Source organism: Eschrichtius robustus, chromosome 16 (assembly GCF_028021215.1).
Source record: "Eschrichtius robustus isolate mEscRob2 chromosome 16, mEscRob2.pri, whole genome shotgun sequence".
NCBI lineage: Eukaryota > Metazoa > Chordata > Mammalia > Artiodactyla > Eschrichtiidae > Eschrichtius > Eschrichtius robustus.
In genome coordinates this window covers 84,349,286-84,369,961 of record NC_090839.1, presented here as the reverse complement: position 1 = coordinate 84,369,961, position 20,676 = coordinate 84,349,286, and the positions used below count along the sequence as shown (strand labels likewise).

Below are 20,676 nucleotides of genomic sequence, written 5' to 3'. Positions count from 1 at the left end.
GACCCCTCTCTAGAAAGAGTGGCCCTGAGCTGGGTGTGGAAAAAGGAGATAAAGATGGATAGAGATGATGCCGGTAGCCTTGACTCCTGGCTTTCCCGGCCCTCCTGGCAAGAGCAGGCCGTCAAACGAAGGTCACGGAGGAAGAAAATGAGCTCTTTTGTGGCTTCTCAGAAGCAACCCCCAGTGGGATGCAGGCAGCAAAATTCTAGACTGTGGGAAACTTTGGGAAACAAATGATCTGGGTTCTTCAACGAAAATGCCGCGAGGGAATCACAGGGATAGAAGGAAGCCCACGGACTGAGAGAGACCTGACATTATGTTAAGGGGAAGCAGCCTGGCACCAGAGGCTGTGATGACATAACCCCGTTTGCATGACAGTCTGGAAAAGGCAAAACTACAGGGACAAAAATCAGATGGGTGGTTGCCAGAGGTGGGGCTGGGGGGTGGCGACTGCAATGGGACCTGGGCGGGGGGGGGGCGCTTTCTGGGGTGTGGAGCGTCCTGTATCTTGACTGCAACACTGGTTATACAACTGCACACAGCTGTCAGGATGCATCAAACTGTACACTTTAAAAAGGTGAATTTTATTGCATGTAAATTACACTTCAATAGACCTGACCTCTGAAAGAGAGACTTAAAAGATTTGGTAGCCAATTGCAATGTGTGGGTTTAGATACTGAATTATTATGAACTTTCGTCAAATCTTTAACCGTGGTCATTCTTAAGTCTTTTGTCATTTACAGACAGTTCTGGGTGTACTCTGATGATTTTGCAAATATGTTCCTATAAAAGGGTTTCATCTTCAAGAAATTCATGGAAAAGACTCTGACAAGTACAGGTTTCTGGTAACTGACTGTACTGCTGAACTGAATGAATAAGCATTTTCAGAACTCTAATGAAAAACTGATGAACTCATAAAAGTGCTAACAAAATATCAAGATGAAAAAAAAAATTAATTACATGGGACTGAGTGAACTGATGAGGATGAGTATAATTTTTGTGACTTTCTGTCTGAATTTAAAAAAAAAAAAATCCCACAAGGACTCAGAGGCAAAGAATATACAAATCAATTTTCACTGCAAAGTAAAGGAGCTGTTACAGTGGAGGATTACTGGACTGAATGTCAATATTATGACATAGTATGAGTGTGTTTCATGTTTGGTAATTGCAATCATTGTTGCTTTTGTTGTGGTCATCCATGTACAATACTTGGTGTCAGTCTATTTATCCCTTGTAAAAATAAAATACAGTGTGTGTGCGTGAAAAAAAAAAAAAAAAAAAAAAAAAAAAAAAGGTTAAAAAAAATTCATCAGTCACTCAGGGAGCTATGAACAACGGCGGCTGAGTATCCAGTGACACCGAGACGTACTGTGAACTTACAGGGGTGGGAGGATAGCTCTGTGTTAGGTTTAAAAAGGGGAGTCCCTGAATTTGAGAGGACTGAAATATTCTCATAGTTCATATTTCCACATAATTTCATAGGAAATATTTCCAATTTCCTAGGAAATCATATGATTTCTTTATTCATAATTCATATGAATTATAGGGTTAATTACGAAATTATATGCTTGCTTTGAGATAATCCAGCAACAGTGGGGAAGGGGAAGGAAGCAAGACTGGCCAGGAGTGGATAGTTGTTGAAACTGGGTGACAGGTGCATGAGTTCCCTCTCCTATGCTCCATGCTTTGGTGTTTGCTTGCAGTGTTCCATAATAAAAAGCTTTGTTTTTCTTTAAAGCACTCAGGCGCTGCAAGTGAAGCAGAGTGCAGGGGGGTGGGGGGCTGTGAGCAGAGCCGAGGAGGAGCACAGCTAGGGCTGGCTGGGGGGCACAGGCTGCGGTGCAGCCCCATCTAGAAGGGTGGCCCCGCTCAGCCTCAGCCTCTGCTGGCATGTGTCACGGTGGGCTCCATGGGGTCAGGTCCTCTGTTTTGTTTTGTTTTTTTCCAAAAGAAGCTGTAAGTGACTTTTACGTGGAATTGCCAGGGTTTTCAATGTTCTAATTTGAAAATTAAAAAATTTTTAGCATAAGCCACACCCAGACTGTGAGCTAGTTTGCCTTAGAGGCAGACATACATGCAGGTTTAGCATTTACTAATTCAACGGCCTTTCTCTGAGTATCTTCACTCCGACAGGCCCTGCACAGAGCGAGGGACCCAGACAGGAATGGGGTGCTCCCTCTGCATTATGGGAGACAGAAATAGAAACAAATTCCCACCCAGCCAGAGGGGTGTTGCATTACACACACGAACAAAGCGCTTGGGGGCACGGAGAGGTTCCCCGAGCTTCAGACTCCTCTGGGAGCCACCATCCCCCCGGGCTCCCTTCCATCAGGAGCTGCCCTGGCCCCGGTGCTCTGCCCAGAGGTACAAGCTGAGCAAAGGCTGAGGAGCCAGTGGGAGGAGAGATGAGAGAGCGACTTTTAAAATGATTATGGTTAAGAGAATGCGCTGCTCGTAACTGCTCCTCTTTAACCAGTGTTTAATTGCTATTATAAACCATTCAAAAGACCTCCCCGGGGGATAAAATCATGTTCACTGATTAGAAGGCTCAATACTGGAAGATGTCAATTAATTTATAGATTCCACCCCATCTCAACTAAAATCCCAGAAGGTTTTTTTGTTTGTTTTGGTGGACTTTGACAAGCTGATTCTAGAAGTTATATGGAAATGCCCAGGGCCCAAAAAAAGCCAAGAGAATCTTAAAAGAGAAGAACAAAGCTGGAGGACCTAGACTACCAGTTACCAAGTCAAGAGTTACTATAAAATCATAGAAAGCAGAACATGTGGTATTGGCAAAAGGACAGAAAACAGATCAACAGAACAAGTAGTCTAGAAATCAACCCCCATCTATACGGTCACCTGATTTATATCTACAGGGATACTTTAGTGCAGTGAGAAAAGAATAACCCTTTTCAATAAATGGTGCTGGGTCAAGTGGATGGATAACCACAGGAAAAAATGATTTTCGAAGCGCCTTGACAATTTGCTGATACCAAAATCAATTTCAGCTGGATGGCAGATCTAAGGATAAGAACTACAAGAGTGAAGCTTTTAGAAGAAAATACAAAAGAAAAGCTTCATGACCATAAGATAAGAGTTCTTAAACTGAACACAAGAGCATTAACCATAAAGGTGCAGGCCAACCAAAAGGTTGACAAACGGGGCCAGTTTAAGGCACAACTTCTGATCACAAAAAGACACTATGAAGAGAGTAAAAAGGCAACTTTACAGAAAGATATTGACAATACATAGATATCTAACAGAGGACTCAGATCTAGAATATACCAAGAACTGTAACAAATCAACAAGAAGGCCAATAGCCCGACAGGAAAAAAATGGGCCAAGTCTTGAATGTACCGTCACAAAAGATACCTCCGTGGCCAACGAACATATGAAAAGGTCACTGGACATCAGAGAAATGTGGTTAAAACAATTACCACCACATGCCCATTAGAATGGCTAAAATTTTATTTCATTTCAATTAAAAAAATTTTTTTCTGGCTGCACTGCACGGCTTGTGCGATCTTAGTTCCCTGACCAGGGATCGAACCTGGGCCCCTGACAGTGAAAGCACGGGGTCCTAACCACTGGACCACCAGGGAATTCCCTAGAATGGCTAAAATTTTTTAATTGACAAAAATAAGTGTTGGTGAGGATGGGCAGCAACTGAAACCCCACATGCTGGGGGTGGGACTGGATGCTGGAAAACTGGCTGTATCTAACAGAGCTGCACATGAGCCTTCCCTCTGACCCCCAACTCCACACCCAACACATACCCAACAGAGCTACGTCCACATGGGAGCCACATCCACACGGGAACCACATCCACACGTACCAGGACGTTCCCTGCAGGACTGTTGGTAACAGTGCCCCAGGCTGGAAGCAATCTAAAGGGCCATCATGATGGGAATGAATAAATTACAGTTTATTCCCACAACAGAACACTGTGCAACAATGAGAACGAGAGAACTATGACTACACACGACATGGAGAAATCTCAGAAAGAATGGCCAAATACTACACATCCCGGGACACAGACAACACTCGTCTATGTCACGAGAGGGCAGGAGAGTGGGTGACCTGGGGGTGGTGGGATTGGAGGGGGAAGAGGGGCCGTTTCTTACATGATTCTATCCGTTTTGTGATAAATAATCAAACTGTGTGCTTATGATCTGTATACTTTTATGTCTGCCTGTTATGTACTTCAGTAAATCGTTTATGAAAAAAACCCAGGAGGCCTTCCAGAACTGACCTTCCCTCTAAGCCCTCCCTGGGGTCCTGAGGTTCTCAAGCCAAATCCGGCCTGGTGGTGAGGGCCCCAGAGGCCAGCATGCCTGGGAGATTCACCTGTGAACACAGGGACTCCTTCTGAATCCCCTGCACCCGTAAGTCCAGGGTCAGGGGGCTGCAGGTGTGTGTCCTGTGCTTGCTGCTCAGACACAATTGTTCTCATTGGCTTAGTTTTTAAAAAACATCCATGCCCCAAGGTTTGGACTCACCATCCCAGGTGGTGAAGGCCTGAAAGGCCTTAGAAGACCAACTAGAAGCCACTGGGGGTCGTGGTGAGAACTCCTGGTACAACCCTGGGCGCGTCCAGTCCCCACACTAATCACCCTCCACTGACCTGGTTGGGTAAGGGAGGCACCGTGCCGTGGCCAAAACCACCTGTGTTCACTGAAAGTACAAGTGGGCAGGGACAACAGTGCGGGATTTCTAGCAGGAGGTGGCGGCCACCATCTAGCTGGTGGCCCAGATGTATCAGCTAAGTGACCTCTCTGAGTCTCAGTTTTCTCATCTTTGAAATAGGGATATTAACTACCTCTTAAGAGACGGAAGGCAGCATGGCAAAGCGGGGAAAACAGGGGGTGTGGAGTTTGTAGATCTGGGTTCAAAAGGCAGCTCTGCTACTTGTGAGTTAGGTGGCCTCGGGCAAACTCCTCAATCACTAGTGCCTCAGTTTCCTCCTCTGCAAAATGGGGTAATAATGGTGTCCTTGGAGGGCTCTTGTAAGACTGGAGATGGTATTAATAATAAGAATAGGGACTTTCCTGGTGGTGCAGTGGTTAAGAATCCGCCTGCCAATGCAGGGGACACGGGTTCGATCCCTGGTCCGGGAAGATCCCACGTGCCGCGGAGCAACTAAGCTCATGAGCCACAACTACTGAGCCCACGTGCCACAACTACTGAAGCCCACACACCCTAGAGCCTGTACCCTGCAGCAAGAGAAGCCACCACAATGAGAAGCCCGCGCACCATAAATACATACCACTGGAGGGCTCCAGGACCTGGGCAAAGAGCTCTATGATGGTTTATGCCGTTTAATTTTTACAACCCTATAAGGTAAGTTCCATTATTATCTCCAATTTACAGTTGAGGACACGGACTTCAAAAGATTAAGTGAGGGCAAATGTCATATGGCTAATACATGGTAGAGTCAGGACTCAAACCTTCATTACCCAGTGTCAGGGCCTAGAACCTAACCACTGCACTATAACAGTTTCCCTGTACAGTGTACACGTAGAACCCCTGGCCATGGGGTATTCAACATGATATAATAAGGGATGAGAAGGGGATTTAAACATATAGGGTTAAAATTTTAGGATTATGAAGAGGGAAATATCGCTTCAGCATCCTGGCAAAGAGAAACAATTAGAATCCACACGATACAAGTCCAGGAGTTTTGTTTCAAGTCCATCTTGCGAGGCCAGAGATCTTGGGGACGGGGAGGCTGGCGGCCCCACGCTGTCCCGCGGCTCAGCCTCACTCGGGGATGGGGGTGGGGACACACCTCCATCCTACAGACAAGGAAACGCAGGGCTACTGTAAACTGGGCCCTGGGACACTGGTCCCCTTATCCCGAGTGCCATTATCTTTTCAGCAAAACTACTTTGCCACACCAGGAATGGGCCTGTCCAGCCCCGAGGGAACAGGCTGGACCCTGCTCACCTGCACAGCCTCCCAGCTTCCCTCTGGCCCTCTGCTGACAAAGCCCTCGAAGCCTCGGGGTGTGGCCCCCCCTCCAGCAGCACACCTTCCTGATCCCTCCAAGGGGAAATTCCTTCTTGGAGTCCCCAGAGCCTGTGTGTCCCGGCTGCCTGGCCTCTCCCTCCATCATGAGCAATGAGGCCGTCCCCCCACCACCGAGTGGGCACTGCTGTCGCAGAGGCCCTGATTAGATCATACACGCGAAAGCATTTCATAAACCATTTTTCAAAAGTATCTTTCAATGTCCTGACTTCTTAGCCTCTTTAATGTAAAGGCCACCTTTGCATACTTGTAGCGCCCAGCGTAGTGCTTGGTACGAGATACTTTCTGACACAAACACTAAGCAGCTGCCTTGCGGCAGGACCAGTGCTAGGTGACGTCATAAACGTCACCCACAAGAGCCCGGTGAGGGCAGGGTCACTGCCTTCATTTAGGATTACTGACCTCCGGGGAGGGGAGAGGGCCTGGAAGCTGAATTAATCCCCAATGGTCAATGATTTAATCAATTAGCCTACATAACAAAACCTTCATAAAAACCCAAAAGGATGGGGTTTGGAGAGTTTCGGGGTTGCCGAACACATGGAGGTGCTGGGAGGGTGGCACCCCAGAGGGGGCACGGAAGCTCTGTGCCCCTTCCCCACACCTTGCCCTACGCTGATGACCTTTAACGCCCTGAGCCTCAGGTTACCTGTCTGTGCAAGGTGCCTTCTACTCTGAATGGTTCCTGTGAAGCCTGAATAAGAAACAGGTATCAAAGGACCCTGAACACTGTGAAGTGCAGTGTAAACATAAGGGATTATGAAGGTGGATCCAAAGCAGAGCCCATCAATAAGGCAAAACCCAAGACGCAGCCCGACACGATACGAGAGACCCTGCATCTCTCAGCCGGCTCGCTCCTGCCCAAGCACTGCTGGGATGGCAGAGATGTGCTCTCAAGGGATCCTGAGTGAGTCACTTACGTGGTCTGCATTTTGGTGAACTCGGGGACTTCGTCTTTCTTCTTCCTGAAGAGGAACCAGTATGTCAGGAGACCCACAATGAGGGAAAACATGATCATGTCCGTTGTGCTGAAAAGGGACACTTCTTCAGCCACCGTGTCAGATGCAGTGGCGCCAGCCTCCACACTGGAGTCTCCCATGTTGATCAAGAAACTGTTGGGAGACAGAACGACAGACGTCAGCAGGGTCCATCTGAGGCCTGCTGGGAAGCCCCCTGAAGGCTTTGGTCTAGGGCTCACGCCCCAGGGGCTGCAGCAACTAGCAGAGCAGCCTTGGACCAGGACTAAGAGGGCACGTGGCCTGCACAGTGCCTGCACAGCCCTGGGCACACCTGGGTGCAGGCTAAGGCTGGAACTAGGACTGGGCCTCCTGCGAACACTGGGAACGGAAGCCACAGACTCCCTGTACCAGCATCCTCCGGCCCCACAAGGACACAGCAGAGGCACTGCTTCCACACGATAGAGGGGCCGCTTCACAGCAAACCCTTTCCCCAGCTGTGTGGCAGGCCCGGCAGGCCCTAAACCCTGCACATTCCAAAGGTCTTCAGGACTGGCCCTTGGATGGCTCCAAGGAAATAACCCCTGAGGCCTCGGAATGTGCCGCCTGATAAGATGTCTCCATATACCTGAGACCTTGGGTCACGCACATAGCTTATGCTAATGATGTGATTTAGGGGAACACCTGGGGCTCTGAATCACATCATACTGGTGTCACCTCTGGGGTGCTGGAGGTGAGCTTAGGCACTTGGGCACCCGTTGCCTCCAAGACTGACCCCCAATAAAAATCCTGGACACCAAGGCTCGAGTGGGCTTCCACACGTGGCTGCTGGGAGAATCAAGCACTGTCACGTGACTCCACTGGCAGAGGACAACTGGAAGCTTCTGCCTGGCTCCTGCTAGACTCTGTCCTAGGGAGTCTTTCCTTTGCTGATTTCAGTCTGTTTCCCTCTGCCGTAATAAACCGTGACTGGGAGTAAAACAGCTTTTCTGAGTTCTGCAAGTCCTGGTGAATCACTGAGCCAGAGGGTGGTCTTTGGGACCCCAGCACACCAACCTACTTAGTTCCCTTGAAAGGTGCTCAACTGGTCCTTCCACCACTGAAACCTGACGGGTATGTAGATATGAGTCAACAAAGGCCGAGGTGAGAGGACCTAAAACCCCAGCAGCGCATTTCTGCCTCTTATCACCGAGGCCCGGGCTCGGCTCTGGAATCGGCATTGTGCCCTGTCACCGAGTGGGTGGCCCTCACTGCAACCACAGCTCCAGACTCGGTCAGGAATGCCTTAGTCACAGCTCGGCAACTTGGGCAATGGGAGATTACTTCACATCTGACTTCCCTTAGCTGTCACCGCCTCCAGGAAGCCACAGGGTGGGCCCTGCAGCCGAGCACCCTGTCATCGGAGGGCCGGGCATCAGCCCTGCTGACCTGTGCAACCCGCCGGGAACGGGCCGTTCAGGACGGCCCTCAAGCCTGGTTCTTGGCTTCGTTATTAATCTGAGGGGCTTTCCTCATGCTGAGTTCCTGAGTCATCTCAGCTTACCCTTTTCGATATCTGACGTTAAAGGACAATCTAGTGCTCAGAGAGTACTGTTTATATTTAAGCATTAACTTATAAACACACTGAATACTTATTCAATGTTAGTCACATCTTTCTATCCAACCCTGGCGGTGGCACTGTCATCTGGCCCACAAGCCTACTGCCATGGAGAAGCGGAGGGGAGGGGACCTGTCCCACATGATCTCAGAGCCCAGCTGGAAGCCTGGGGGTTCCGGGCAGGGCCGATGTGCTGACTCCGGAGAGCCGCCAGCTGGCGCCCCTCACATCGCAGCAACGACCGCCCGCTCCCTGTCCGGCCACCTTTCTGACTCAGGCCGCCCGGACCCCTTACTTTACCGAGGGGGGACTGATGCCCACCAAACGAAATGACTGTTTCTTGACACGCGCGCCAGTTGACCGCAGCAATCAGAAGAGAAAGCGCAGCCCTGGAGGAGGCGTCTAAAGCAACGCCGCGCAGAGCAAGGGGAGCCGCGCGGCGGCCTTCCCGCATGCCCGACCCTGCGAGAGGTACCTAACAGGCTGTTCTCCACACAGTAGCCAGAGGGAGGCTTTGAAAAAGTAAGTCAGACTCTGTCACCTCCCTAATCAAAACCCTCAAACGACTTCATGTCATACTCAGCACAAAATCTAACGTCCTTAACCTGGTCAATTAGTCCCAATCGATCTCGCCCCTGGGTACCCCTCCCACCCCGATTCTCACTGCTCTCCCCTTTCCGCGCACTTCACGGTCACGCTGGCCTCCTTACTACTCCTCAAGTCTCCAGGCCTGCTCGTGCCCCAGGGCCTTTGCACATGTTAATACGGCTGCCTGGACTCTCTTCTAGTTACCTGCAGGGTTCTCTCCCCCGCTTCATTCGGGTCTCCGCTCAGAGGTCACCATCTCAGAGAGACCTGGCCTCGCTATAGTATCTGGTCACTCTCCCTGCCCTTCCCCCATCGCAGCCCTGATCACTACCTGACATCATATTATACGTTTTCCCCACTGGCCATCTCCCTGACTACAGGGTCAGCCCACAAGGGCAGATAATGAGCATCAGGTATAGCAACTGGGTAGAACTGTTCAATGAATGAGCATCGGATTCTAGAGTAGCTGGGCTGGCAAAGCGTGGCATACAATTATGGAGCGGTTTTAGATTCTGGAAAGCACAACACAGACACGTGATTACAATGCAGTTTGTGAGGCTATGTTCACCCTTCTCCCCTCTCCCTCTGTCTCGAACACCTGACTTGCTGCTTCCTTCAGCATCCCAGGCCTCTCCCTTTGAGCTCAGAGTTAGGACACCACGAATTCCTGCCCCACTGTGGAGACGACAAGGCGCTGTGCACAGGGAATGTGACTGGCCCCCTGCAGCAGGCCCTCACCAGCATGCTGGACACGGCCAGCACTCAGACCTGAGGTCTCCACAGACCTGAGAATGTCCCCAGCAGCATTAACTCTGAGGTCAGACAGACAAAAGCTGCAGAAGGGCAGTGGAAAGGACCCTGGAGAGCATCTGATCTACAACCGGGAGTCGGAGGGTCCAAGGGGTAAGCAGCTCACCCAAGCGGCAAACCAGAAAGGGGCGCCAGCTTCCCAGGGGAGGGCTGTGCTCGCTACCCGTTTAAGTGGGGAGGCTGAGTGGACACGGGTATCTGTGTCAGAGGCACCTCTGCATCTGGCACACGGTGGGAAGGAAGGATTGGCAGGCTGGCAAGAAGGAAGTCAACCTGGGAGGAAAAACCTTCACCCTACGCTTCCCACTCGGAGCGGAGCAGCGTGCGTGGGGGCTGAAGCTGAGAACAAGCTGTTAAACCATCATTGTCACGTTGAAGTGCACACGAACACGCCTACCCATCTCTCCAGCCTGCGTCACTGCGTCCCTGCCCCAGGGCCTTTACATGTGCCTGGCATGCTCCCCCCTCTACTTGCTTCCTATTCAGTCTTCAGACCTCGGCTCGACCGTCACTTCCAGGCGCCACACTTTCCTGGCACAGTGCTTGGCACATAATCTAGTGCTCCATGACTCCCCGTGGAATGAATGAAGGGAGTCAGTGAATTCACTACGACACACAGAATGTAAAATTTGCATGAACCACTAATGTGAAGCCTGCAGATTGAAAAGAACTTTGGGACTGGGAGCGTGCCCGTGTGGCAATCCTCCAGGATGCTTTCTCAGCTCATGGAACCCCTGGCGTTTCAGTGAAATTTTCATGGTATCCCTAGGCCAAGAGAAATACCTAATCGTTCCATTTAGGAGTAGTTGGATCCAAACAACCCCTGAAAACCCAGCTTTGCAAAGACACAAAGTATCAAAAGGAATGTAGAAGATCAAAGGAATGTAGAAGATCCCACGTTGATACTGAGAATCACCCCAAGCTGCACCAACGGGGACAGACGTGGACTTTCCCCGAGAACCTCTGGGCGCTGGCTATGGTGCCTTGAGGCACCTCGGTACAGTCTGGGAAACAAGACCCTGTGACATAAAATCACTCTCTTCTGCTGTGTGAAATATTCTGATGGGAAAATTTTGACCATCCTGCTTGGTGAGTGTCCCTCCATTTCAGGTGTGGTAGGGTGACCATGAGACAGTCTGAGGTCCCCACAGGCCCTCCAAGGAGCCTCTGGGAGCCCTGTGTGATCTTTCTGCCCATTAATCATCCATTCTTTTACACTTAGTGGAAAGGAGGAACGCCAAACACTACAGAGCTCATGGGGCCAAAAGCAACATTTGTCAGCAACAGAAAACAAACAAACAAAAAAACCCAAAACGGCCGTGAGAAAATAGAGTACGTTCTTAAGTAGACCAGGCTCTTGCCAAAGCTCTGCCTCCAGCTGTGCAAATCCCTTACTTGGCAGTAGGCGTTCATGTCCTCATCTGTAAGGTTAGACACAGAAAAAGGGGGTACATCAAAAGACTAGCCAAGTAGGTCTCGCCCACCCCAAATAGAGCAGGTCTGATTCGATCTTTTATTACAAAGTAAGTCTGTACGTAAGTTTTCACTTTTATCATAAAGACAATGTACATTCAGAAACGGGCATAGATAGATAGATACCTAAGATAGATAGAGAGACGGGCGCTATTCCTCCTGAATTTCACCAATTAGCCAGTTCCCACTGATGCTGAAGGTCAAAGGCAGCCACTCCAGTCCCCAGGCAGCCAGACACCCTGCAGAGCAGGGCGGACAAATTGCTGGCCGCCCAGGCCAAGAACATGGTGGGAGCTTCGCCAGCTTCTGAAAGGGCAAACGAGGCAAGAACAGAAGGGCTCTTTCTCCATCGGACTGTTTACAACACCAGGGGCGTAAAATCATCCTCCAGGGAGTATCTGTGGCTTTGCCTTCGCTGTACGTAACTTCTGGTCAGTAAATGACTGATCAACCAAGCTGGCACTGACATCACAGCGAGCCGGCCATGGATGCAGCAACAGGAGGGAAGGAAGCCAGCGAGTGAGTCAGTCGGCCCCTTCAGCAAGCACAGAGCCCAGGCGAACAGGCACTGCCACCTCCAGGCAGCCCAGACCCCCCCAGCTGCAGTGGGAGCAGGGTCTGCTCAGAGTCACAAAACTCGTCCATGGTTCAGTGGCTCTAAGACAGGGGGAAATCCTCCGGGAAACCAAGCCTGCTCTTGCCTAATTCTGCAGGGCCTGAGAGATACTCAGGGGAAAGTGCCTCCCCAAGGCAGCCTGCTGAGAGCGCTGCAGCCGGCACACATTCCCCTCTGGCTACAGTGTCCACCTCGTCAATCACCTAAACCGAGACAAGACAGGGCGGCTTTCTTTAAGTTTATCCTGTCTAGGATTCACTCAGCTTCTTGAATCTGTAGGTTTAGGAACTCTTCAGCCATTATTTCTCCAAATACTTTTTCAGCCCCACCCTCCTTCTCTTCTCCTTCTGGGACCACGATGACATAAATGTGTTTTGTTATTAGTCCCACAGGTCCCTGAGGATCTATTCAGTTTTATCAGTCTAGTTTCCCTCTGTGGCTCAGACTGGGTTAATTTCTATTGTTCTATCTTCAAGCTCACTGGTGATTCCCTCTGCCGTCTCCATTCTGCCGTGGTGCCATACACTGAGTTTTGGTTTTCTTTTCTTTTTTTCTTTTTTTTTTGTTATAGTATTTTTCAGTTCTAAGATGTCTGTTTGGCTCTTCTTTATATCTTGTATGATTGTCTTTTCTCACTCAAGTTGAGATTTTCCTAGTTCTCAGTATGGTGATTTTTTAAATTGTATCCCGAACATTTTGGGTATTATAACACTCTAAATCTTATTTAAATTCTCTCTTTTGTCAGGCCTCTTCCACCGTTGCGCTGGTGGGAGATGGAGGGCACCAACTCATTGCTGTGATTTGTAGGCATATCCCAATGGTTTCAACACCATGGGGAGGCCAGGCGTAGGGGAAAATGGAGCTCTGAGGAAGAAGAAGGTCAGATAGTCCAAACAGTCAAAGAAGGGTCACCCAGGGGCCAACCTCTGAGCCGGGTGATGAAAAATGACCAGGGTCCAACAGTCAGGTAAAGGAGGTAAGAGTCGGGACTTCCCTGGTGGTCCAGTGGTAAAGAATCCGCCTTCCAATGCAGGGGACATGGGTTCGTTCCCTGGTCAGGGAACTAAGATTCCACAAGCCGCAGGGCAACTAAGCCCGTGAGCCACAACTACTGAGCTCACGTGCCTCAACGAGAGAGCCTGCGTGCCACAAACTACAGAGCCCACACACAACTAGAGAGAAGCCCGTGAGCCACAACGAAAAGATCCCGCATGCCGCAATGAGGACCCAATGCAGCCAAAAAAAAAAAAAAAAAAGAAAAGGAGGTAAGAGTCGTTCCAGACAGAGGAAGCACATGCCAAGGTGTAAATGATAAAAGAGCAGTAGTTACAAGAATCTAGTGTGACTCAAGAGTGGTATGATGAGATGCATGTGTATGTATGGGTAAAAGGCTGGTGAGGAAGAGAACGACCTTTAAAAACAGATTAAGACCAGTTTGCAAAGGGCCCAGGAGCCCTCTATGTGTCTAAGGTCTTTGAGCCCTGGTTGGAGATGGTGACAGGGCGAGGGTGTGGCATGATTAGAACCATGTCATAGGGTGGTAACCCTGAACAGTGGTCACACCCAAAGGATCAATGCAGACATGGAGCTATGACCAAGGCATCCTAGACTAGAACACTCTCAACATTCCATGCAGATGCCCAAATGCCTCAGCTGACGACCTTTCCCCCACTTAACAGGGCTTACGGGTGGGATGTGGAGACGCATGACTGGCACTGTGTCTGATGCAATGACGTGAAAGAGGAAGGCAGCCAGGGGAGCTGGATCTGTGAAAGCATGACTCGGCGAGAAGCAGGCAGAAGACCTAGCATCACTCAGCACAAATGGGGCTGACAAAGCCCCACAGGCGCTGACCACAGGAACTGCAGCCGGTCGTGGACAGCCACGTGGGCTTGTTTCTATCAGCCTCTCTGGGGCCTCGGCCACCTGGCCTGAACTCCAAGTGGGGCAAACCCACAGATCCCCTAAGGCAATGTACTCTGGGGCATTCTGAGGGTATAACTTAGTAACCCTACTAGAAGTTAGCACAAGGCAATTTATGGGTACAAGAGACTTCACAGGAGTTCTGTGAGATAACAGAAAAAAATATATATATATATACACACATATATATATGTACACACACACACACACACACACACACACACACACACACACACACACACACACATATATGTCTCTGCCCCCAGTCCCTGGCACAGAGCTTCTAAAACTCTTGTAATTTCCTAGGTGATAAGAGCACTTGGAGCATCTTTTGTTCAAATGCAACTCTGGGTAGGCTCCTGCGCAGGGGCTGGTTACCAGAAAGACCAAGCCATGAACAGAAGCTTGGAATTGTCAGTCCCTGCCTCCACCCCTTTCTCTAGAGAGGGGCGAGGGGCTGGAAATGGAGTGAATAACTGATCATGACTACATGAGGAGACCTTCCTAAAACCCCAGAAGTGTGGGGCTGAGAGAGCTTCCATGTGCTGGGAGAGTGACCCTCACTCTACAGGGACACAAACTCCTGGGTTCTGGACCCTCCCAGACCTCACTCTATGTATCTTTTCACCTGGCTGTTCATCTGTATCCTTCATCATATCCTTCAATAAACTGGTAAATATAAGTAAATGTTTCCCTGAGTTCTGTGAGCTGCTCTAGCAAATTCATCAAACCCGAGTAGCCGGCTGTGGGAATCCACATTTACAGCTGATTGGTCAGAAGCACAGGTGACAACCTGGGCTTGTGACTGGCATCTGAAGCGGGGTGTGGGGAGCAGTCTTGAGGGCCTGAGCCCTTACCCTGTGCGGTAACGGAGGACAGAGGTTCACACACTCTCCAAGAAGAACTTTCTGACAAAAATATGTAGAAAGAAAATGAGCTGTTGTGAGGCGTGGCCCCCCCACCTCCATCACTGGAGATGTGTCAACACAAGGCTAGGTAAACTGTGCTTAATGACAGAGTGCCTGCCACCCCAGGGGCCTGGGACACAGACCTGCCAAATTAATGATCATTAAACTGAACCGGCTGATTGGTGACGATGCCAGGAGGAAAACCCCTAGTCTCTGACCTGAGTTAATACTTCAACACTGATTCCTGGATCTCCTTTCCCTGAGCGCGTTGAAACACACACACACACACACACACACACACACACACACACACATATACACACGCTTCTAGTTCATGTTAAACAAGAGCAGCTATAGAAAGCGAAAGCAGACAATGAAGCTGTGACACGTGATCCACGGCACATCCTAAGGACTCAGGAAATAGGAAGAGAGACCGGGAGGCACAGGGCAGACTCTGAAAAAAGGGGGAAGTACTAACTCTTTCGATTAAGAAACTGGTCCCAAGAACAGTCCGTGCTTCCCACAGAGCCGGGCTTTCGGCTTTTAAGGAAGAGCATCTTCAGGGGTAAATGAGTCTCTCAGCCCCCAAGCACACCACCATCATGTCTGTATGACACCTTTTCAAACCCAACTCCCTCTGCACAGACACAAGTGCTGCTCCCTGATGGGACTTCACTGCTCCTTCTGGCCCCAAGAGGAAGGACTTGGTAAACCGTGGCGGGGAAGGAATGCCTGCCTCAGGCCTCCTGGACCAGGCACCTCGAGAGCCCTTTGTGCCCCGCGATTCCAGTGATTCCTTTTGTGCCTGTATAGCCTCTAGCGACAGGGGACTCAGCACCTCCCATCTCAGTCTCACCCCGCTCAAATGGTTATCTTAAAGGATGAAAGGTCAGGCAGAGGTTGACTACCCACAGGGCTGTTTTCTCTCTAGACTTTTCTTTCATTTTTTCCATATATAAATACATTATACACACGCATCTACATACACTCATTAAAAAAGTAGATAAAACGTATTCTACTTTGTAACAGTTTTTCACGTTGCTAAAGAATCCTTTATAATGATATTTTCTTTGGCTGCCTGATGGTCCACTGATTTGACGTACCATTATGTAATGACTTTCCTATTCTGCGTTTATTAAAATATTTTTGAGCACTTAAATCTATATGGGCACCAGAGAGAAAAGATGAGAAAAACATGGCCCGGCTGTGCAGCAGTGCGCAATCTGGTCAAGGAAACACAGAAGACACTGCGGTCAAATGTGAGAAATGCTATAAAATCACTGTTTACAAAGTGCTGTGGGGACAGAGGGGAGAAGTGAGTAGCTGCTCCAGGGAAACGTGGGCACACTGCACACAGGGGTGATTTTGGCAGAGTTGTCTCCAACTTCTCACTCTGAGTAACAGATGCACGGGTGCCCATGTAAGCAGGCACGGGGCCTGGCACTTTTGGGGTGTACGTCAATGTCTCAGCCACTCTACACGGAAATTACTATTATCTCCTTATAACGATGACATCAGTACTCAGGTGGGTTTGAGTGGTTTGCCTGAGGTCACACAGCTGGTGAGGGGTGCAGTTTGTATTAAATGTGTGTCTGTTACTGACGTCCATTCTGATTTCTTCCCTAAATAATATTAAGAAAAGTATCTTTAAACAAAAATCTTTCTCTTTAAAAAAAAAAAATCCTTGGGGACTTCCCTCGTGGTCCAGTGGGTAAGACTCCATGCTCCCAATGCAGGGGCCCGGGTTCGATCCCTGGTCGGAGAACTAGATCCCACATGCATGCTGCAACTAAGAGTCTGCATGCCGCAACTAAAGATCCCACATGCCCCAATGAAGATCTCGCGTGTCGCAACTAAGACCCGGTGCAGCCAAAATCAATAAATTTTAAAAATTAAAAAATAATAATTAGGGCTTCCCTGGTGGCACAGCTGTTAAGAATCCGCCTGCCAATGCAGGGGACACGGGTTCCAGCCCTGGTCCGGGAAGATCCCACATGCTGCGGCGCAACTAAGCCTGTGCACCACAACTACTGAGCCTGCACTCTAGAACCCGTGAGCCATAACTACTGAGCCTGTGCTCTAGAGCCCACGAGCCACAACTACTGAGCCTCCATGCTACAACTACTGAAGCCCACACGCCTAGAGCCCGTGCTCTGCAACAAGAGAAGCCACCGCAATAAGAAGCCCGTGCACCACAACAAAGAGTAGCCCCCGCTCGCCACAACTAGAGAAAGCCCGCGCGCAGCAACTAAGACCCAATGCAGCCAAAAATTAAAAAAAAAAAAAAAATTTAATTTAAAAAATCCTTAAATTCTTGACTAGATTTGAATTCTTAGAACTCTTGACACATACATTGCTCTCAAATAGATCAACCTCAGGCAGAATGATCAGGAAGAAAAGAAGACGTAAATCACCAATATAGGGAATGAAAAAGACATCAATAGATTCTATAGACATTTAAAGGGTAATATGGGAAATTATGAACTTTATGTCAACATTTGATAACTTAGATGAAATGGACAAATTTCTTAGGCACAAACTGTCAGAGCTCATTTGAGAAAAACAGATAAGCTGAAGAGCTCTCTAAAAGAATTCAAATTACTAGTTAAAACCTTCACCAAAAGTGAACTCCAGGAGCAGACAGCTTCACTGGTGAATTAAATCAAACATTTAAGGAAGAAATTATACCAATTCTGTACAAATTCTTTCAGAAAATAGAAGACTTCCCAACTCTTTTATGAGGTGTGTATTACTCTGATACCAAAACCAGACACAGACAGTACAAAAAAGAAGGCTACAGACCAACATGCTTCGTGAACACAGATACAAAAATCTAAAATATTAGTCAATCGAATTGAGCAATATGTAAAAAGGAACTATGTCATGATCAAATGGAGTTTTCTCCAGGAATACAAGGTTAGTTCAATATCCAAACATCAATGTAATTCACTATATAAACAGGTTTTTAAAAAACCCACCTGATCATCAATGGATGGAGAAATTCAACATCTATTCATGATGAAAAAATTCAGTAAACTAGGAATAATAGGGAACTTCTTCAACCTGATAAAGAGTCATGGACATGTTATTATAATAATAGTAGTACCCACTTCACTGGGTTATTGTGAGGATTTAAACAAGCTGAACTTGTAAAGGGTTTAGAACAGTGCCTAGCACAGAGTATGTGCTGTAATAAATGTAGCTGTTACTACTATGAAAAATTCTTTGAACGACAAGAAGTAAACAAGAAGAAGTATTAAGTACCCATAGACATGAAAAAGAATGAACTATTGCACGCAGTAACACAGATGAATCTCACAGACGTAACGCTGAACAAGGGAAGCTGCATACAGGAGAGTACCTTACTGTAGGATTCCATTTATAGTTGAACTTCAAGAAAAGGCAAAAAATCTACGGTGACAGAGGTCAGAACAGTGGTTCCCTTTGGGTCAAGAGTCATAAGTGGAGGAAGAGGCACAAGGGAAGGTTCTGGCATGCTGGACTATGTGCAGTATCTTATCTGTGGTGGTAGTCACAGGGGAGTTTATCTACGTAAGAATTCATCATTAAAGATCGTACTGTATATAACTGTATATAAGTCACACTGCAAAATAAGTATCCACAATACAACAGCATAGGTACTATGCCCCAATGATGTAGAAATATTTATGTATGTATATACATAAGATGATATGTGAAAGGATTACCAAAATATTATCTCAGGGGTGAGATTTTAATTTTATCCCCCACTTTATTTTTATTTTATTATTATTATTTTTAAAATAAATTTATTTATTTATTTATTTTTGGCTGCGTTGGGTCTTCGTTGCTGTGTGCGGGGCTTTCTCTACTTGTGGCGAGCGGGGGCTACTCTTCGTTGCAGTGTGCACGCTTCTCATTGCAGTGGCTTCTCTTGCTGCGGAGCATGGGCTCTAGGCGTGTGGGCTTCAGTAGTTGTGGCACGTGGGCTCAGTAGTTGTGGCTCACAGTCTCTAGAGCACAGGTTCAGTAGCTGTGGCGCACAGGATTAGTTGCTCCACGGCATGTGGGATCTTCCCGGACCACGGCTTGAACCCGTGTCCCCTGCATTGGTAGGCAGATTCTTAGCCACTGCGCCACCAGGGAAGACTTCCACTTTATTTTTAATGTATTACTTGCTTCTTTTAAAATAATGGCTATTTACCTAATCAGAAAAATATTTTTAAAGCTGTTTTCTTATGGGGAAAAAAAAATGCCCAGATCCTTGGGTCTGGTGACTCTCTTCTTGAACTGTGCCTCTCACTGAGCCCAGCACTGCTTGTACCAGCCCCAAACTGGATGCTTACGTTTTCCATTCCAAGTAATGGAATGCTATGCAACAGTTAAAAAATAGTTAAGCGGAGCTAATGGTACTCTCATTGCAAGACTGACAAAATATATTAAATAAAAAAGAAAGTTATATTTTCATTAGGAAACCATTAATGAAATAAAAGAAAAATTAGGTATTTCTCCAGAAATATGATCCAGGAAGATATATACAATAGTGATTTCCTCTAGGAAACACCTAGAATGTGATTGGGGTGTCTAAAGGGACCTTTGCTTTGTCTGTTCTTTATAAGGAGATGGTTGGTATTCACGTGTTACTTCTGAAATTAAATACATGGGAGCTGGATTTCTTACTGCTGAAGGAGGGAGGTACTAATACGGGAGGAGAGACTGGGGAATGAACGCTGTGGGGCTGGACTGAAACTGGAGATACCAGTATACACAGTGGTTTCTTAATATATAAAGATGCACATAGAAATGCATGTGATTTGTGTGTATTTCCTAGTTTTGTCTGCTGAGAGGGCCTAGAAGTAATGATACCCTAGGAGCAAGGAGCCATCTAGCACCCAAATCTTGGTTTCTAAACATCATTCTCCATCCAAAGAGACCAGGGCTCCTTGGAGAGATGGCTGACTCGAGAACAAGGGCAGGAAAAGTAGTGGATGAACCTGGATCACCTTGCTGTGCCAAAGGGTAAGGAAGGGCTTGAAGAATGACAGGGACATGGCTAAAGAACACAGGAGTCTACATGAGGGGGTTCCCACTGGGAAATCTGGGACAACTTGAGCATTAAAATAAATACCGTCAGTGACAGACTATAACCCAAATGGTCAAAGAATAATGCAAGAGTCAATACTGATATAAATACATAAATGAATAAACAAACACATAGGTGAGAAAGGAAAGTTCTTCCTTAGAGTAGAATGTGAGCTAACAAATGCAGAAAGAATGAAGGGCTTAGAAAATCACCAGTTGGCAGCCACCATAGTAATAACTGTTTCAGACAAGAATCATGAGTACTAAAACCTGTGGGTGAAAGTCTGATGAGAAGCTATTGATTCCATCCGGAAAAAACCAGAACTTCCTGGTGGAGAGCCTGGCTAACACCACCATAACCAAGGGATCAAAGTCCAATACTGGGACAAGGACAAAATACCATTTTTGTGACATTCCCCAAAAAACATATAATCTGAATCTTATCACGTGGAAACATCAGACAAATCCACACTGAGGGACATTCTATAAAGAGATGGCCTGACTTTTTGAAAAATGTCAAGGTCATGAAAGATAAAAAAAAGACTGAGGAACTGCTCCAGATCAAAGGAAACTGAAGAGTGGCTACAGTTCAGTGCAATCTTGGACCAAGAAAAAGAAAAAAGGTCTTTTTTTTTTTTTGCTATAAAAGACATTAGTGGGAAATCTGAATAACTGCTATGATTAGACAACATAGTATATCAATGTTAATTTCCCGATACT

The 20,676-nt window shown here is 47.6% G+C and overlaps 1 protein-coding gene across 3 annotated transcripts in view; it reads right to left on the bottom strand.

The window, feature by feature from the left end:
• Positions 1 to 20,676, bottom strand: part of POR (cytochrome p450 oxidoreductase) — a 63,569-nt gene that overhangs the window by 20,999 nt on the left and 21,894 nt on the right. For all 3 annotated transcript variants that reach the window (XM_068565956.1, XM_068565950.1, XM_068565949.1), the window contains exon 2: positions 6,945 to 7,136. In XM_068565956.1, coding sequence (XP_068422057.1) covers positions 6,945 to 7,123 — 179 coding nt within the window. In that variant the 5' untranslated portion in view covers positions 7,124 to 7,136. The remainder of the gene's footprint in view (positions 1 to 6,944; positions 7,137 to 20,676) is intronic.